Below are 15,611 nucleotides of genomic sequence, written 5' to 3'. Positions count from 1 at the left end.
ATCCTCAAAGTTCTACAGCTGCACCATTTGAGAGCATCTTGACTGGCTGCATCACCGCCTGGTATGACAACAGCACCGTCCTCGATCGCATGGACGCTACAGGGGGTGGGGACTCTATGGCTTGTGTGGCTGGAGTCTTAACTATGTTCCCGGCCCTTAATTTCACGCTGCCTGATAGAGATCCTGGATGGCAGGGAGCTCGGCCCCAGTGGTGTACTGGGCTGAGGACTGTTCTCTCTGCTTACACACGGCAAGCGGTACCAGAGCATCAAGTCTGACACCAGCAGGCTCCTGAACAGCTTCTATCCCCAAGCCGTAAGACTGTTTAATAGATAACAAAATGGCTACCTGGACTGTCTGAGTTGACCGTTGTATATTATTTTTGCACACTCACAGAACACTACACACTGACTCTCTCTCACACACACACACACACACACACACACACACACCATCATATACTCTGCTGCTACTCATTTGATCATATTATCCTGCTGTTATTTACATTTCTGGTGTGTTTTTTGTTCTACATTGTATGTTATCTTTAGTGCCACGTTGATATTGATTACTGCAGTGTTGTGTTTAGAGGCAATAAAGGCATTTCACTGGACTTGTGACATTAAAACTTCATTAAAACTTCCAACCATGTTGCAGAAATCTGCTCTAAAGCAGTGTCCACACCTATCGAATGTCGCGATCATAATATAACAGCCGTATCTAGGAGAAACAAAGTTCCAAAGACGAGACCTAAAATAGTGTGTGAGCGATCATACGAGAGGTTTTGCAAAATGATTCCTATGTTGAAGACGTGAAAAATATTTGTTGGTCTGATGAGCGTAATGTGGAACGTCCTAACGCTGCACTTGAAGTGCACTCTTAGTGGACAGGTAAGAGCCTATCAAGAAACTGACTGTCAGAACTGCCAAATCCCCATGTATAGATGATGAATTGAAAAAAATGTTTGCTAAGAGGGATGAGGAAAAAGGGAATAGCAAATAAGTCATTGACAACACAGCAGACTGGCAAACATTACAGTACATTGAGAAATCACGTAACTAAACAAAAAGGAGAAACTATGGAATGATAGAAGAAAGTATGGAGCTTTTTGATAGCTTTATTTAAAGTACTTTTTACTAACTCAACTCCATCCTTCACTGAGGCAGATGGTTCATTCAGAACAAAACTCTTTGATATTTGCCAACCACCTTTTTAACTTTTTTGTTGTTGACAAGATTAGCGAACTTAAGCATGCCATGCAAACAACAAAGCCGTCATAGTTATGCATGTTCCTAGGCCGTCATTGTAAATATGAATTTGTTCTTAACTGAGTTGCCTAGTTTAAATAAAGTTAAAATAAAAATGCATAACGGACCAAATTATGAAAGAAGAACACAGTAGATATGAATTCCGCAAAGTTAGTGTGGAATAGCAACCATTTGTTCACCTATCTATAAATAAGGACAAACCACCTGGAACCCGACAACCTGGATGGTAAATTACTGAGGTTGGCAGCAAAATACATTGACTCCTATTTGCCACATCTTCAATCTAAGCCGAGAAGATAGTGTGTCCTCAGGCCTGGAGGGAGTCAAAGGTCATTCCTCTGAAAAGCACATTTTAAATGGTTCAAACCAATCAGCCTGGAGGTTAGCAAACTTCTGTATTTTAAAATCGTGTTCGACCAAGTACAATGTCATTTTACAGAAAACAAATTTAAAAAAAAAACAGACTTTCAGCATGCTCATAGGGAAGGGCAATCAACATTCTCAGCACTGACACAAATGACTGATGATTGGCTGAAAGAAAGTGATAAGACTGTGGGAGCTGTTTTGTTAGACTTCAGTGCAGCCTTGGACCATTTTGTTTGTTTGTTTTTACTAATGACCTTCCGCTGACCTTGAATAAAGCCTGTGTGTCCATGAACGCTGATAACTCAACAGTGTACACGTTGGCTGTAACAGTACAGTACAATAAACAACTGACACCCTTAATATAGAGCTCCGGTCAGATTCAGAATGGGGTAACTAAATATAGGCTGGTGCTTAATATGTCAAACTAAAAGCATCATTTTTGTGGACAAATCACTTGCTCAACACTAAACCTCATCTGGATCTATTATTGAATAATGTGGCTATTGAGCATGTTGAAGAGCCTAACTGCTGGGTGTCACCCTACATAGCAAGCTAAAATTAATGACTTTTTTCCCCCTTCTCCTCAATCTACACACCCCATAATGACAAAGCAAAAACTGTTTTTTTAGAAATGTTTGCAAATGTATAAAAAATAATCATCTGAAATATCACATTTACATAAGTATTCAGACCCTTTACTCAGGACTTTGTTGAAGTACCTTTGGCAGAGATTACAGCCTCGAGTCTTCTTGGGTATGACGCTACAAGCTTGGCACACCTGTATTTGGGTAGTTTCTCCATTCTTCACTGCAGATCCTCTCAAACTCTGTCAGATTGGATGGATTTATTAATGAAATCAGTAACCGTCTCAGTGTACACGTCAATATTATTCTCAGAAGGTACCCGGAACATATCCCAGTCTGCATGATCAAAGCTATCTTGAAGCGTGGATTCCGATTGGTCAGACCAGCGTTGAATAGTCTTTAGAATGGGTGCTTCCTGTTTTGAGTTTCTGCCTATAGGAAGGGAGGAGCGAAATGGAGTCGTGGTCAGTTTTGCCGAAGGGACGGCGGTGGAGGGCCTTGTATGCATTTCGGACGTTGGAGTAGCAGTGGCTTAGTGTTTTAGCAGCGCGAGTGCTACAATCAATATGCTGATAGAATTTAGTTATCCTTTTCCTCAAATTCTTAAAATCCGCAGCTACAATAAATGCAGCCTCAGGATATGTGGTTTCCAGTTTGCATGAAATCCAGTGAAGTTCCTTGAGGGCCGTCGTGGTATCGGCTTGAGGGGGGGATGTACACGGCTGTGACGACCAAAGAGAATTCTCTTGGGAGATAATGCGGTTGGCATTAGGTCAGGTGAACAAAAGGACTTGACTTCCTGTATGTTGTTACAGTTGTGAAACATACACCCTCGCCTTTCTTCCTGATGAGATGAGAGATGTTTATCCCTGTCGGTGCGATGTACTGAGAATCCAGGTGGCTGTACCGACTCCGACAGAGTATCCCGATTGAGCCATGTTTCCTTGAAACAGAGCATGTTACAATCCCTGATGTCTCTTTGGAAAGCAACCCCTTTGCCCTGATCTCTTCAACTTTGTTATCTAGAGACTGGACATTAGTGAGAAATATACTCGGAAGCGGTGGGTGGTGCGCGTCTGACTAGAAGACCGCTCCGACTCCCTCTTCTCCGGCGACGTTGTTTTGGGTCTCTGGAATCAGTTCAAATGCCCTGGGTGGTTCGGACAACGGATCCGCTTCGGGAAGGTCGTATTCCTGGTTGTAGTGCTGGTAAGTTGATGCCGCTCTGATATCCAATAGTTCTACCCGGCTGTATGTAATAACACATAAGATTTTCTAGGGTAACAATGTAAGAAATAATTCATTAAAAAAAAACAAATACTATAAAGTTTCCTAAGGGCTAGAAGCCAGGCAGCCCTCTTTCGGTGTCATTTTCCACTTCCCTTACCAAGGCCCTTCTTTCCCGATTGCTCAGTTTGGCCGGGCGGCCAGCTCTGGGAAGAGTCTTGGTATTACCGAACTTCTTCCATCTTGGTCACCTCCCTGACCTCAGGGGGCAGCTATCTCTAAGAAGAGTCTTGGTGGTTCCAAACTTCTTCCATTTAAGAATGATGGAGACCACTGTGTTCTTGGGGACCTTCAATGCTGCAGACATTTTTTGGGACCTTTCCCCAGATCTGTGTCTCGAGGGACTACGGATAATTCCTTCGACCTCATGGCTTGGTTTTTTCTCTGACATGTACTGTCAACTGTGGGACCTTATATAGACAGATGTGTGCCTTTCCAAATCCTGTCCAATCAATTGAATTTACCACAGGTGGACTCCAATTTGTAGAAACATCTCAAGGATTATCAATGGAAACAGGATGCACTTGAGCTCAGTTTTGAGTCTCATAGTAAAAGGTCTGAATACTTATCTAAATTAATAAGTTAACATTTCCAAAAACCTGTTGTTGCTTTGTCATTATGGGGTATTGTGTGTAGATTTGAGGATTACATTTTTTATTTAATCCATTTATAGAATAAGGCTGTAACGTAACAAAATGTGGAAAGGGGGGAAGGGGTCTGAATACTTTCCGAATACACTGTATGTTTCACTGACTGATGGTATGTCTCTCTCTCTCTATTCCAGTGGCAATATGAGCACTTTGACCATCTCGTCATTCGTAGTGACAGCTGTCATCTTCATGATCAGTTTAATCTGTTGCTGTGTGTGTCCCTGCTGCTGCTTGTACAAAATGTGCCGGAAGCCCAGACGTAAGTCTCTCCTTGCACCATCACAACATGAATACTAACATGTTAATAACTCCAAGATTGATTTAAATGTAAAAAGTATATGCTTTAATTGTTTTTCTCAAGTGTGTGCACTCCTCTCCACGCCTCTTGTAGTAGTCTGGGGGTCAGTTCAGACTGTAGTATCTCTGTAGTATCTCTGTAGTCTGGGGGTCAGTTCAGACTGTAGTATCTCTCTGTAGTCTGGGGGTCAGTTCAGACTGTAGTATCTCTGTAGTCTGGGGGTCGGTTCAGACTGTAGTATCTCTGTAGTCTGGGGGTCGGTTCAGACTGTAGTCTCTCTGTAGTCTGGGGGTCGGTTCAGACTGTAGTCTCTCTGTAGTCTGGGGGTCGGTTCAGACTGTAGTCTCTCTGTAGTCTGGGGGTCGGTTCAGACTGTAGTCTCTCTGTAGTCTGGGGGTCGGTTCAGGCTGTAGTCTCTCTGTAGTCTGGGGGTCGGTTCAGACTGTAGTCTCTCTGTAGTCTGGGGGTCGGTTCAGACTGTAGTCTCTCTGTAGTCTGGGGGTCGGTTCAGACTGTAGTCTCTCTGTAGTCTGGGGGTCGGTTCAGACTGTAGTCTCTCTGTAGTCTGGGGGTCGGTTCAGACTGTAGTCTCTCTGTAGTCTGGGGGTCGGTTCAGACTGTAGTCTCTCTGTAGTCTGGGGGTCGGTTCAGACTGTAGTCTCTCTGTAGTCTGGGGGTCGGTTCAGACTGTAGTCTCTCTGTAGTCTGGGGGTCGGTTCAGACTGTAGTCTCTCTGTAGTCTGGGGGTCGGTTCAGACTGTAGTCTCTCTGTAGTCTGGGGGTCGGTTCAGACTGTAGTCTCTCTGTAGTCTGGGGGTCGGTTCAGACTGTAGTCTCTCTGTAGTCTGGGGGTCGGTTCAGACTGTAGTCTCTCTGTAGTCTGGGGGTCGGTTCAGACTGTAGTCTCTCTGTAGTCTGGGGGTCGGTTCAGACTGTAGTCTCTCTGTAGTCTGGGGGTCGGTTCAGACTGTAGTCTCTCTGTAGTCTGGGGGTCGGTTCAGACTGTAGTCTCTCTGTAGTCTGGGGGTCGGTTCAGACTGTAGTCTCTCTGTAGTCTGGGGGTCGGTTCAGACTGTAGTCTCTCTGTAGTCTGGGGGTCGGTTCAGACTGTAGTCTCTCTGTAGTCTGGGGGTCGGTTCAGACTGTAGTCTCTCTGTAGTCTGGGGGTCGGTTCAGACTGTAGTCTCTCTGTAGTCTGGGGGTCGGTTCAGACTGTAGTCTCTCTGTAGTCTGGGGGTCGGTTCAGACTGTAGTCTCTCTGTAGTCTGGGGGTCGGTTCAGGCTGTAGTCTCTCTGTAGTCTGGGGGTCGGTTCAGGCTGTAGTCTCTCTGTAGTCTGGGGGTCGGTTCAGGCTGTAGTCTCTCTGTAGTCTGGGGGTCGGTTCAGGCTGTAGTCTCTCTGTAGTCTGGGGGTCGGTTCAGGCTGTAGTCTCTCTGTAGTCTGGGGGTCGGTTCAGGCTGTAGTATCTCTGTAGTCTGGGGGTCGGTTCAGGCTGTAGTATCTCTGTAGTCTGGGGGTCGGTTCAGGCTGTAGTATCTCTGTAGTCTGGGGGTCGGTTCAGGCTGTAGTATCTCTGTAGTCTGGGGGTCGGTTCAGACTGTAGTATCTCTGTAGTCTGGGGGTCGGTTCAGACTGTAGTATCTCTGTAGTCTGGGGGTCGGTTCAGACTGTAGTATCTCTGTAGTCTGGGGGTCGGTTCAGACTGTAGTATCTCTGTAGTCTGGGGGTCGGTTCAGACTGTAGTATCTCTGTAGTCTGGGGGTCGGTTCAGACTGTAGTATCTCTGTAGTCTGGGGGTCGGTTCAGACTGTAGTATCTCTGTAGTCTGGGGGTCGGTTCAGACTGTAGTATCTCTGTAGTCTGGGGGTCGGTTCAGACTGTAGTATCTCTGTAGTCTGGGGGTCGGTTCAGACTGTAGTATCTCTGTAGTCTGGGGGTCGGTTCAGACTGTAGTATCTCTGTAGTCTGGGGGTCGGTTCAGACTGTAGTATCTCTGTAGTCTGGGGGTCGGTTCAGACTGTAGTATCTCTGTAGTCTGGGGGTCGGTTCAGACTGTAGTATCTCTGTAGTCTGGGGGTCAGTTCAGACTGTAGTATCTCTGTAGTCTGGGGGTCAGTTCAGACTGTAGTATCTCTGTAGTCTGGGGGTCAGTTCAGACTGTAGTATCTCTGTAGTCTGGGGGTCGGTTCAGGCTGTAGTCTCTCTGTAGTCTGGGGGTCGGTTCAGGCTGTAGTATCTCTGTAGTCTGGGGGTCGGTTCAGGCTGTAGTATCTCTGTAGTCTGGGGGTCGGTTCAGGCTGTAGTATCTCTGTAGTCTGGGGGTCGGTTCAGACTGTAGTATCTCTGTAGTCTGGGGGTCGGTTCAGACTGTAGTATCTCTGTAGTCTGGGGGTCGGTTCAGACTGTAGTATCTCTGTAGTCTGGGGGTCGGTTCAGACTGTAGTATCTCTGTAGTCTGGGGGTCGGTTCAGACTGTAGTATCTCTGTAGTCTGGGGGTCGGTTCAGACTGTAGTATCTCTGTAGTCTGGGGGTCGGTTCAGACTGTAGTATCTCTGTAGTCTGGGGGTCGGTTCAGACTGTAGTATCTCTGTAGTCTGGGGGTCGGTTCAGACTGTAGTATCTCTGTAGTCTGGGGGTCGGTTCAGACTGTAGTATCTCTGTAGTCTGGGGGTCGGTTCAGACTGTAGTATCTCTGTAGTCTGGGGGTCGGTTCAGACTGTAGTATCTGTGTAGTCTGGGGGTCAGTTCAGACTGTAGTATCTGTGTAGTCTGGGGGTCAGTTCAGACTGTAGTATCTCTGTAGTCTGGGGGTCAGTTCAGACTGTAGTATCTCTGTAGTCTGGGGGTCAGTTCAGACTGTAGTATCTCTGTAGTCTGGGGGTCAGTTCAGACTGTAGTATCTCTGACCCTGTGTTATAAGTACTTTGTGACCCTATATAAGCACATCTGCTGATGTAAAAAGGGCTTTATGATTAGATGTGGTGATACAGGAAGTGGTTTGACCACTCCCACTTTGATCCCGGCCAGCAGGATGTGCGTCCCGAATGGCAACCTATTCCGTTTGTAGGGCACTACCCTGATCAAAACTAGGGCACTACCCTGATCAAAACTAGGGCACTACCCTGATCAAAACTAGGGCACTACCCTGATCAAAACTAGGGCACTACCCTGATCAAAACTAGGGCACTACCCTGATCAAAACTAGGGCACTACCCTGATCAAAAACTAGGGCACTACCCTGATCAAAAACTAGGGCACTACCCTGATCAAAAACTAGGGCACTACCCTGATCAAAAACTAGGGCACTACCCTGATCAAAAACTAGGGCACTACCCTGATCAAAAACTAGGGCACTACCCTGATCAAAAACTAGGGCACTACCCTGATCAAAAACTAGGGCACTACCCTGATCAAAAACTAGGGCACTACCCTGATCAAAACTAGGGCACTATATAGGGAATAGTGACATTTGGGACGCACAGGCCCAGCTCAGCTCTCCCTGGAGTGGGCGGGTTGTTTTCAAACAACACCCAATTGTGTAAGTCACTTCCTCCTTGCAGTGGAACAGAAATCCACTGTTAGTAACCGAGCCCTTAGTGGAACTAAACAGCTCTTCCTCTTTTTTGACTTCTGGGAAAGATACAACTCAAAGTGATGTCTTTTTTCTTTTCTTTTTTTATTCCAAACTCTGTATTTATACACTTCTGATTCATCCAATGATTCAACAAGACATCACCAGAATGTATTAATTTAACCTTTTTATTTTGAACTGAAACACAAAGATGGGCGGGAGGTATATTTGGAAACTGGCAGCATTGCGTAAGAGTGGAATGTTACCAGGTTGTTTGGCAAAACATTTTTTTTGTAATAAATGAACCTCCTCTAGAAATGTGTGTGAGCCTGTGGCATTATGGGACAGATATCCTCCTGAAAACCTGATGCTGTTCTGACGGGTTTCTCACCGCTCTTTCTGATCGTCAGACTGTGTTGCTGCTGCCTACATATTGCCGCCTGTACACACACACGCGCGCGCGCGCACACACACACACACACACACACACACACACACCCTCTCTCTACTGCTATCTCCTGTCTTTGAGTATGACATGTATCTGTCAGACAACCCCTCTGCTTCCCACCTACACTCTATGGTTAACACTGAGGTATTCCATACACACTGGGTCTCTTCTCATCCCACCTAAACTCGTCTTGACTAGTGAACCATAAACAAAGGAGACGTAAACTGTCTGAGGGTGAAGGTCTGTGTAGTGGCTTCAAACTAATGTCTCTAATAGCCTGCTTGGCTGAAACGTATTCCTACATGTTTAGTTGTATTTTTTTCCCTTTGCTCTCAACTACCCTGAGAGAGACCCAGGTGTACCTTTTTACAGGGTACTTTCTATTTACCCCTGGTGTATCTCTCCTCCCCAGCGGTGATCGCCACGACCGCCCACACAACGGTGGTGAATACCCACTACCCCCAGCAGCCTGTCCAGCCCTATCAGGGGGCCCCCCAGTACCCTGCCTACCAGACCGTGCCGGTCCAGCCTGGGTATGGGGTTCAGCCTCAACCCGGCTATGGAGGTGGCCAGCCCATGCCCACAGCACCAGGCTACCAGGGACAGCCTTTCCAGCCAGGACCACCCCCTCCCTACCAAGAGACTGGTAAGTGTCAGGAGAGTCTGTTGTCAGGATCGTGTTTAGTGGGGCACACCGAAGCAGAACGGTTTATGACAGAAAATGGCATGTTATGATCATGATAGTATTAGATGTAGTACTTAGGTATGTGGTAATGTATTACTTAGTTGTGTGGTAATGTATTACTTAGTTGTGTGGTAATGTATTAGTTAGTTGTGTGGTAATGTAGTACTTAGTTGTGTGGTAATGTATTAGTTAGTTGTGTGGTAATGTAGTACTTAGTTGTGTGGTAATGTAGTACTTAGTTGTGTGGTAATGTAGTACTTAGTTGTGTGGTAATGTATTAGTTAGTTGTGTGGTAATGTAGTACTTAGTTGTGTGGTAATGTATTAGTTAGTTGTGTGGTAATGTATTAGTTAGTTGTGTGGTAATGTATTACTTAGTTGTGTGGTAATGTATTAGTTAGTTGTGTGGTAATGTATTAGTTAGTTGTGTGGTAATGTATTACTTAGTTGTGTGGTAATGTATTACTTAGTTGTGTGGTAATGTATTACTTAGTTGTGTGGTAATGTATTACTTAGTTGTGTGGTAATGTATTACTTAGTTGTGTGGTAATGTATTAGTTAGTTGTGTGGTAATGTAGTACTTAGTTGTGTGGTAATGTAGTACTTAGTTGTGTGGTATTGTATTAGTTAGTTGTGTGGTAATGTATTAGTTAGTTGTGTGGTAATGTATTACTTAGTTGTGTGGTAATGTATTACTTAGTTGTGTGGTAATGTATTACTTAGTTGTGTGGTAATGTATTACTTAGTTGTGTGGTAATGTATTACTTAGTTGTGTGGTAATGTATTACTTAGTTGTGTGGTAATGTATTACTTAGTTGTGTGGTAATGTATTAGTTAGTTGTGTGGTAATGTATTACTTAGTTGTGTGGTAATGTATTACTTAGTTGTGTGGTAATGTATTACTTAGTTGTGTGGTAATGTATTACTTCGTTGTGTGGTAATGTATTACTTAGTTGTGTGGTAATGTATTAGTTAGTTGTGTGGTAATGTATTAGTTAGTTGTGTGGTAATGTAGTACTTAGTTGTGTGGTAATGTATTAGTTAGTTGTGTGGTAATGTAGTACTTAGTTGTGTGGTAATGTAGTACTTAGTTGTGTGGTAATGTATTAGTTAGTTGTGTGGTAATGTATTACTTAGTTGTGTGGTAATGTATTACTTAGTTGTGTGGTAATGTATTACTTAGTTGTGTGGTAATGTAGTACTTAGTTGTGTGGTAATGTATTAGTTAGTTGTGTGGTAATGTATTACTTAGTTGTGTGGTAATGTATTACTTAGTTGTGTGGTAATGTATTACTTAGTTGTGTGGTAATGTATTACTTCGTTGTGTGGTAATGTATTACTTAGTTGTGTGGTAATGTATTACTTAGTTGTGTGGTAATGTATTACTTAGTTGTGTGGTAATGTATTACTTCGTTGTGTGGTAATGTATTAGTTAGTTGTGTGGTAATGTATTACTTAGTTGTGTGGTAATGTATTAGTTAGTTGTGTGGTAATGTAGTACTTAGTTGTGTGGTAATGTAGTACTTAGTTGTGTGGTAATGTATTAGTTAGTTGTGTGGTAATGTATTAGTTAGTTGTGTGGTAATGTATTAGTTAGTTGTGTGGTAATGTATTACTTAGTTGTGTGGTAATGTATTACTTAGTTGTGTGGTAATGTATTACTTAGTTGTGTGGTAATGTATTACTTAGTTGTGTGGTAATGTATTACTTAGTTGTGTGGTAATGTATTACTTAGTTGTGTGGTAATGTATTACTTCGTTGTGTGGTAATGTATTACTTAGTTGTGTGGTAATGTATTACTTAGTTGTGTGGTAATGTATTACTTAGTTGTGTGGTAATGTATTACTTAGTTGTGTGGTAATGTATTACTTCGTTGTGTGGTAATGTATTACTTAGTTGTGTGGTAATGTATTACTTCGTTGTGTGGTAATGTATTACTTCGTTGTGTGGTAATGTATTACTTCGTTGTGTGGTAATGTATTACTTCGTTGTGTGGTAATGTATTACTTCGTTGTGTGGTAATGTATTACTTAGTTGTGTGGTAATGTATTACTTCGTTGTGTGGTAATGTATTACTTAGTTGTGTGGTAATGTATTACTTCGTTGTGTGGTAATGTATTACTTCGTTGTGTGGTAATGTATTACTTCGTTGTGTGGTAATGTATTACTTCGTTGTGTGGTAATGTATTACTTCGTTGTGTGGTAATGTATTACTTAGTTGTGTGGTAATGTATTACTTAGTTGTGTGGTAATGTATTACTTAGTTGTGTGGTAATGTATTACTTAGTTGTGTGGTAATGTATTACTTCGTTGTGTGGTAATGTATTACTTCGTTGTGTGGTAATGTATTACTTAGTTGTGTGGTAATGTATTACTTAGTTGTGTGGTAATGTATTACTTAGTTGTGTGGTAATGTATTACTTAGTTGTGTGGTAATGTATTACTTAGTTGTGTGGTAATGTATTACTTAGTTGTGTGGTAATGTATTACTTAGTTGTGTGGTAATGTATTACTTAGTTGTGTGGTAATGTATTACTTAGTTGTGTGGTAATGTATTACTTCGTTGTGTGGTAATGTATTACTTAGTTGTGTGGTAATGTATTACTTAGTTGTGTGGTAATGTATTACTTAGTTGTGTGGTAATGTATTACTTCGTTGTGTGGTAATGTATTACTTCGTTGTGTGGTAATGTATTACTTAGTTGTGTGGTAATGTATTACTTCGTTGTGTGGTAATGTATTACTTCGTTGTGTGGTAATGTATTACTTCGTTGTGTGGTAATGTATTACTTCGTTATGTGGTAATGTATTACTTAGTTGTGTGGTAATGTATTAGTTAGTTGTGTGGTAATGTATTACTTCGTTGTGTGGTAATGTATTACTTCGTTGTGTGGTAATGTATTACTTAGTTGTGTGGTAATGTATTACTTAGTTGTGTGGTAATGTATTACTTAGTTGTGTGGTAATGTATTACTTCGTTATGTGGTAATGTATTACTTCGTTGTGTGGTAATGTATTACTTAGTTGTGTGGTAATGTATTACTTAGTTGTGTGGTAATGTATTACTTAGTTGTGTGGTAATGTATTACTTCGTTGTGTGGTAATGTATTACTTCGTTGTGTGGTAATGTATTACTTCGTTGTGTGGTAATGTATTACTTCGTTGTGTGGTAATGTATTACTTAGTTGTGTGGTAATGTATTACTTAGTTGTGTGGTAATGTATTACTTAGTTGTGTGGTAATGTATTACTTAGTTGTGTGGTAATGTATTACTTAGTTGTGTGGTAATGTATTACTTCGTTGTGTGGTAATGTATTACTTCGTTGTGTGGTAATGTATTACTTCGTTGTGTGGTAATGTATTACTTCGTTGTGTGGTAATGTATTACTTCGTTATGTGGTAATGTATTACTTCGTTATGTGGTAATGTATTACTTCGTTGTGTGGTAATGTATTACTTCGTTGTGTGGTAATGTATTAGTTAGTTGTGTGGTAATGTATTACTTCGTTGTGTGGTAATGTATTACTTCGTTGTGTGGTAATGTATTACTTAGTTGTGTGGTAATGTATTACTTAGTTATGTGGTAATGTATTACTTAGTTGTGTGGTAATGTATTAGTTAGTTATGTGGTAATGTATTACTTCGTTGTGTGGTAATGTATTACTTCGTTGTGTGGTAATGTATTACTTAGTTGTGTGGTAATGTATTACTTCGTTATGTGGTAATGTATTACTTCGTTGTGTGGTAATGTATTACTTCGTTGTGTGGTAATGTATTACTTCGTTATGTGGTAATGTATTACTTCGTTGTGTGGTAATGTAGTACTTCGTTGTGTGGTAATGTATTACTTAGTTGTGTGGTAATGTATTACTTCGTTATGTGGTAATGTAGTACTTCGTTGTGTGGTAATGTATTAGTTAGTTGTGTGGTAATGTATTACTTCGTTGTGTGGTAATGTAGTACTTCGTTGTGTGGTAATGTATTACTTCGTTGTGTGGTAATGTATTACTTCGTTGTGTGGTAATGTATTACTTCGTTATGTGGTAATGTATTACTTCGTTATGTGGTAATGTATTACTTCGTTGTGTGGTAATGTATTACTTAGTTGTGTGGTAATGTATTACTTCGTTGTGTGGTAATGTATTACTTCGTTGTGTGGTAATGTATTACTTAGTTGTGTGGTAATGTATTACTTCGTTGTGTGGTAATGTATTACTTAGTTGTGTGGTAATGTATTACTTAGTTGTGTGGTAATGTATTACTTCGTTGTGTGGTAATGTATTACTTAGTTGTGTGGTAATGTATTAGTTAGTTGTGTGGTAATGTATTACTTCGTTGTGTGGTAATGTATTACTTAGTTGTGTGGTAATGTATTAGTTAGTTGTGTGGTAATGTATTACTTCGTTGTGTGGTAATGTATTACTTCGTTATGTGGTAATGTATTACTTAGTTGTGTGGTAATGTATTAGTTAGTTGTGTGGTAATGTATTACTTAGTTGTGTGGTAATGTATTACTTAGTTGTGTGGTAATGTATTACTTAGTTGTGTGGTAATGTATTACTTCGTTGTGTGGTAATGTAGTACTTCGTTATGTGGTAATGTAGTACTTCGTTATGTGGTAATGTATTACTTCGTTGTGTGGTAATGTATTACTTCGTTGTGTGGTAATGTATTACTTCGTTGTGTGGTAATGTATTACTTCGTTGTGTGGTAATGTATTACTTAGTTGTGTGGTAATGTATTAGTTAGTTGTGTGGTAATGTATTAGTTAGTTGTGTGGTAATGTATTAGTTAGTTGTGTGGTAATGTAGTACTTCGTTGTGTGGTAATGTATTAGTTAGTTGTGTGGTAATGTATTAGTTAGTTGTGTGGTAATGTATTAGTTAGTTGTGTGGTAATGTATTAGTTAGTTGTGTGGTAATGTATTACTTCGTTGTGTGGTAATGTATTACTTCGTTGTGTGGTAATGTATTAGTTAGTTGTGTGGTAATGTATTACTTAGTTGTGTGGTAATGTATTACTTCGTTGTGTGGTAATGTATTACTTAGTTGTGTGGTAATGTATTACTTAGTTGTGTGGTAATGTATTACTTCGTTGTGTGGTAATGTATTACTTAGTTGTGTGGTAATGTATTACTTAGTTGTGTGGTAATGTATTACTTCGTTGTGTGGTAATGTATTACTTCGTTGTGTGGTAATGTATTAGTTAGTTGTGTGGTAATGTATTAGTTAGTTGTGTGGTAATGTATTAGTTAGTTGTGTGGTAATGTATTACTTAGTTGTGTGGTAATGTAGTACGTTAGTTGTGTGGTAATGTATTAGTTAGTTGTGTGGTAATGTATTAGTTAGTTGTGTGGTAATGTATTAGTTAGTTGTGTGGTAATGTATTAGTTAGTTGTGTGGTAATGTAGTACTTCGTTGTGTGGTAATGTATTAGTTAGTTGTGTGGTAATGTATTAGTTAGTTGTGTGGTAATGTATTACTTCGTTGTGTGGTAATGTATTACTTAGTTGTGTTGTGGTAATGTAGTACTTCGTTGTGTGGTAATGTATTAGTTAGTTATGTGGTAATGTAGTACTTCGTTGTGTGGTAATGTATTAGTTAGTTATGTGGTAATGTAGTACTTCGTTGTGTGGTAATGTATTAGTTAGTTATGTGGTAATGTATTAGTTAGTTGTGTGGTAATGTATTAGTTAGTTGTGTGGTAATGTAGTACTTCGTTGTGTGGTAATGTATTAGTTAGTTGTGTGGTAATGTATTACTTCGTTGTGTGGTATTAGTTGTAGTTGAAAACAGAGGAGGTGGAAAGTGAAGCTTATTTGTAAGTGAAAAAAGGAGGAACCGTCTGGTGTGTTCTCCGTGTCTCTGGTGTGGTGTGTTTAATGTCCTCTCTCTCTCTCTACCAGGTCCAGCCTATCCTCCTGCTATCCCAGTGTCTTATAGTCAGGCTGGGTTCAGTCCAGGACAGCTATCTTACCCCCTCCAGGCTCCAGCCCAGCCTCAGCCAGCCTATCCCTGTGCACCTCCCGCCCAGCCCGACTTCCTCTCTGCACAGCCTGCCTACAACCCTGCCTTCATGGAGCCCCAGCCTCCCAAGACTGGCAACTGAAGAAGCTCCTCCCCTCCCATTCTCCATCCACCCGCTCTCGTCAGACAGACAGACAGACAGACAGATGGGAAAGAAACAGACAGACAGACAGACAGACAGATGGGAAAGAAACAGACAGACAGACAGACAGATGGGAAAGAAACAGACAGACAGACAGAAACAGACAGACAGAAACAGACAGACAGAAACAGACAGACAGAAACAGACAGACAGAAACAGACAGACAGAAACAGACAGACAGACAGAAACAGACAGACAGAAACAGACAGACAGACAGACAGACAGAAACAGACAGACAGACAGAAACAGACAGACAGACAGAAACAGACAGACAGACAGAAACAGACGGG

The 15,611-nt window shown here is 41.4% G+C and overlaps 1 protein-coding gene across 1 annotated transcript in view; it reads left to right on the top strand.

Moving 5' to 3' along the window:
* Positions 1-15,382, top strand: part of LOC120024169 (protein shisa-4-like) — a 36,448-nt gene extending 21,066 nt beyond the window's left edge. Inside the window, exons 3-5 of the mRNA XM_038968340.1 lie at positions 4,287-4,411; positions 8,883-9,116; positions 15,059-15,382. Coding sequence (XP_038824268.1) covers positions 4,287-4,411; positions 8,883-9,116; positions 15,059-15,261 — 562 coding nt within the window. The 3' untranslated portion in view covers positions 15,262-15,382. The remainder of the gene's footprint in view (positions 1-4,286; positions 4,412-8,882; positions 9,117-15,058) is intronic.
* Positions 15,383-15,611: the final 229 nt, after the last annotated feature.

Source organism: Salvelinus namaycush, chromosome 2, assembly GCF_016432855.1.
Source record: "Salvelinus namaycush isolate Seneca chromosome 2, SaNama_1.0, whole genome shotgun sequence".
In the NCBI taxonomy this organism is placed as follows: Eukaryota; Metazoa; Chordata; class Actinopteri; order Salmoniformes; family Salmonidae; genus Salvelinus; species Salvelinus namaycush.
This window is presented reverse-complemented; position numbering and strand designations above follow the sequence as displayed.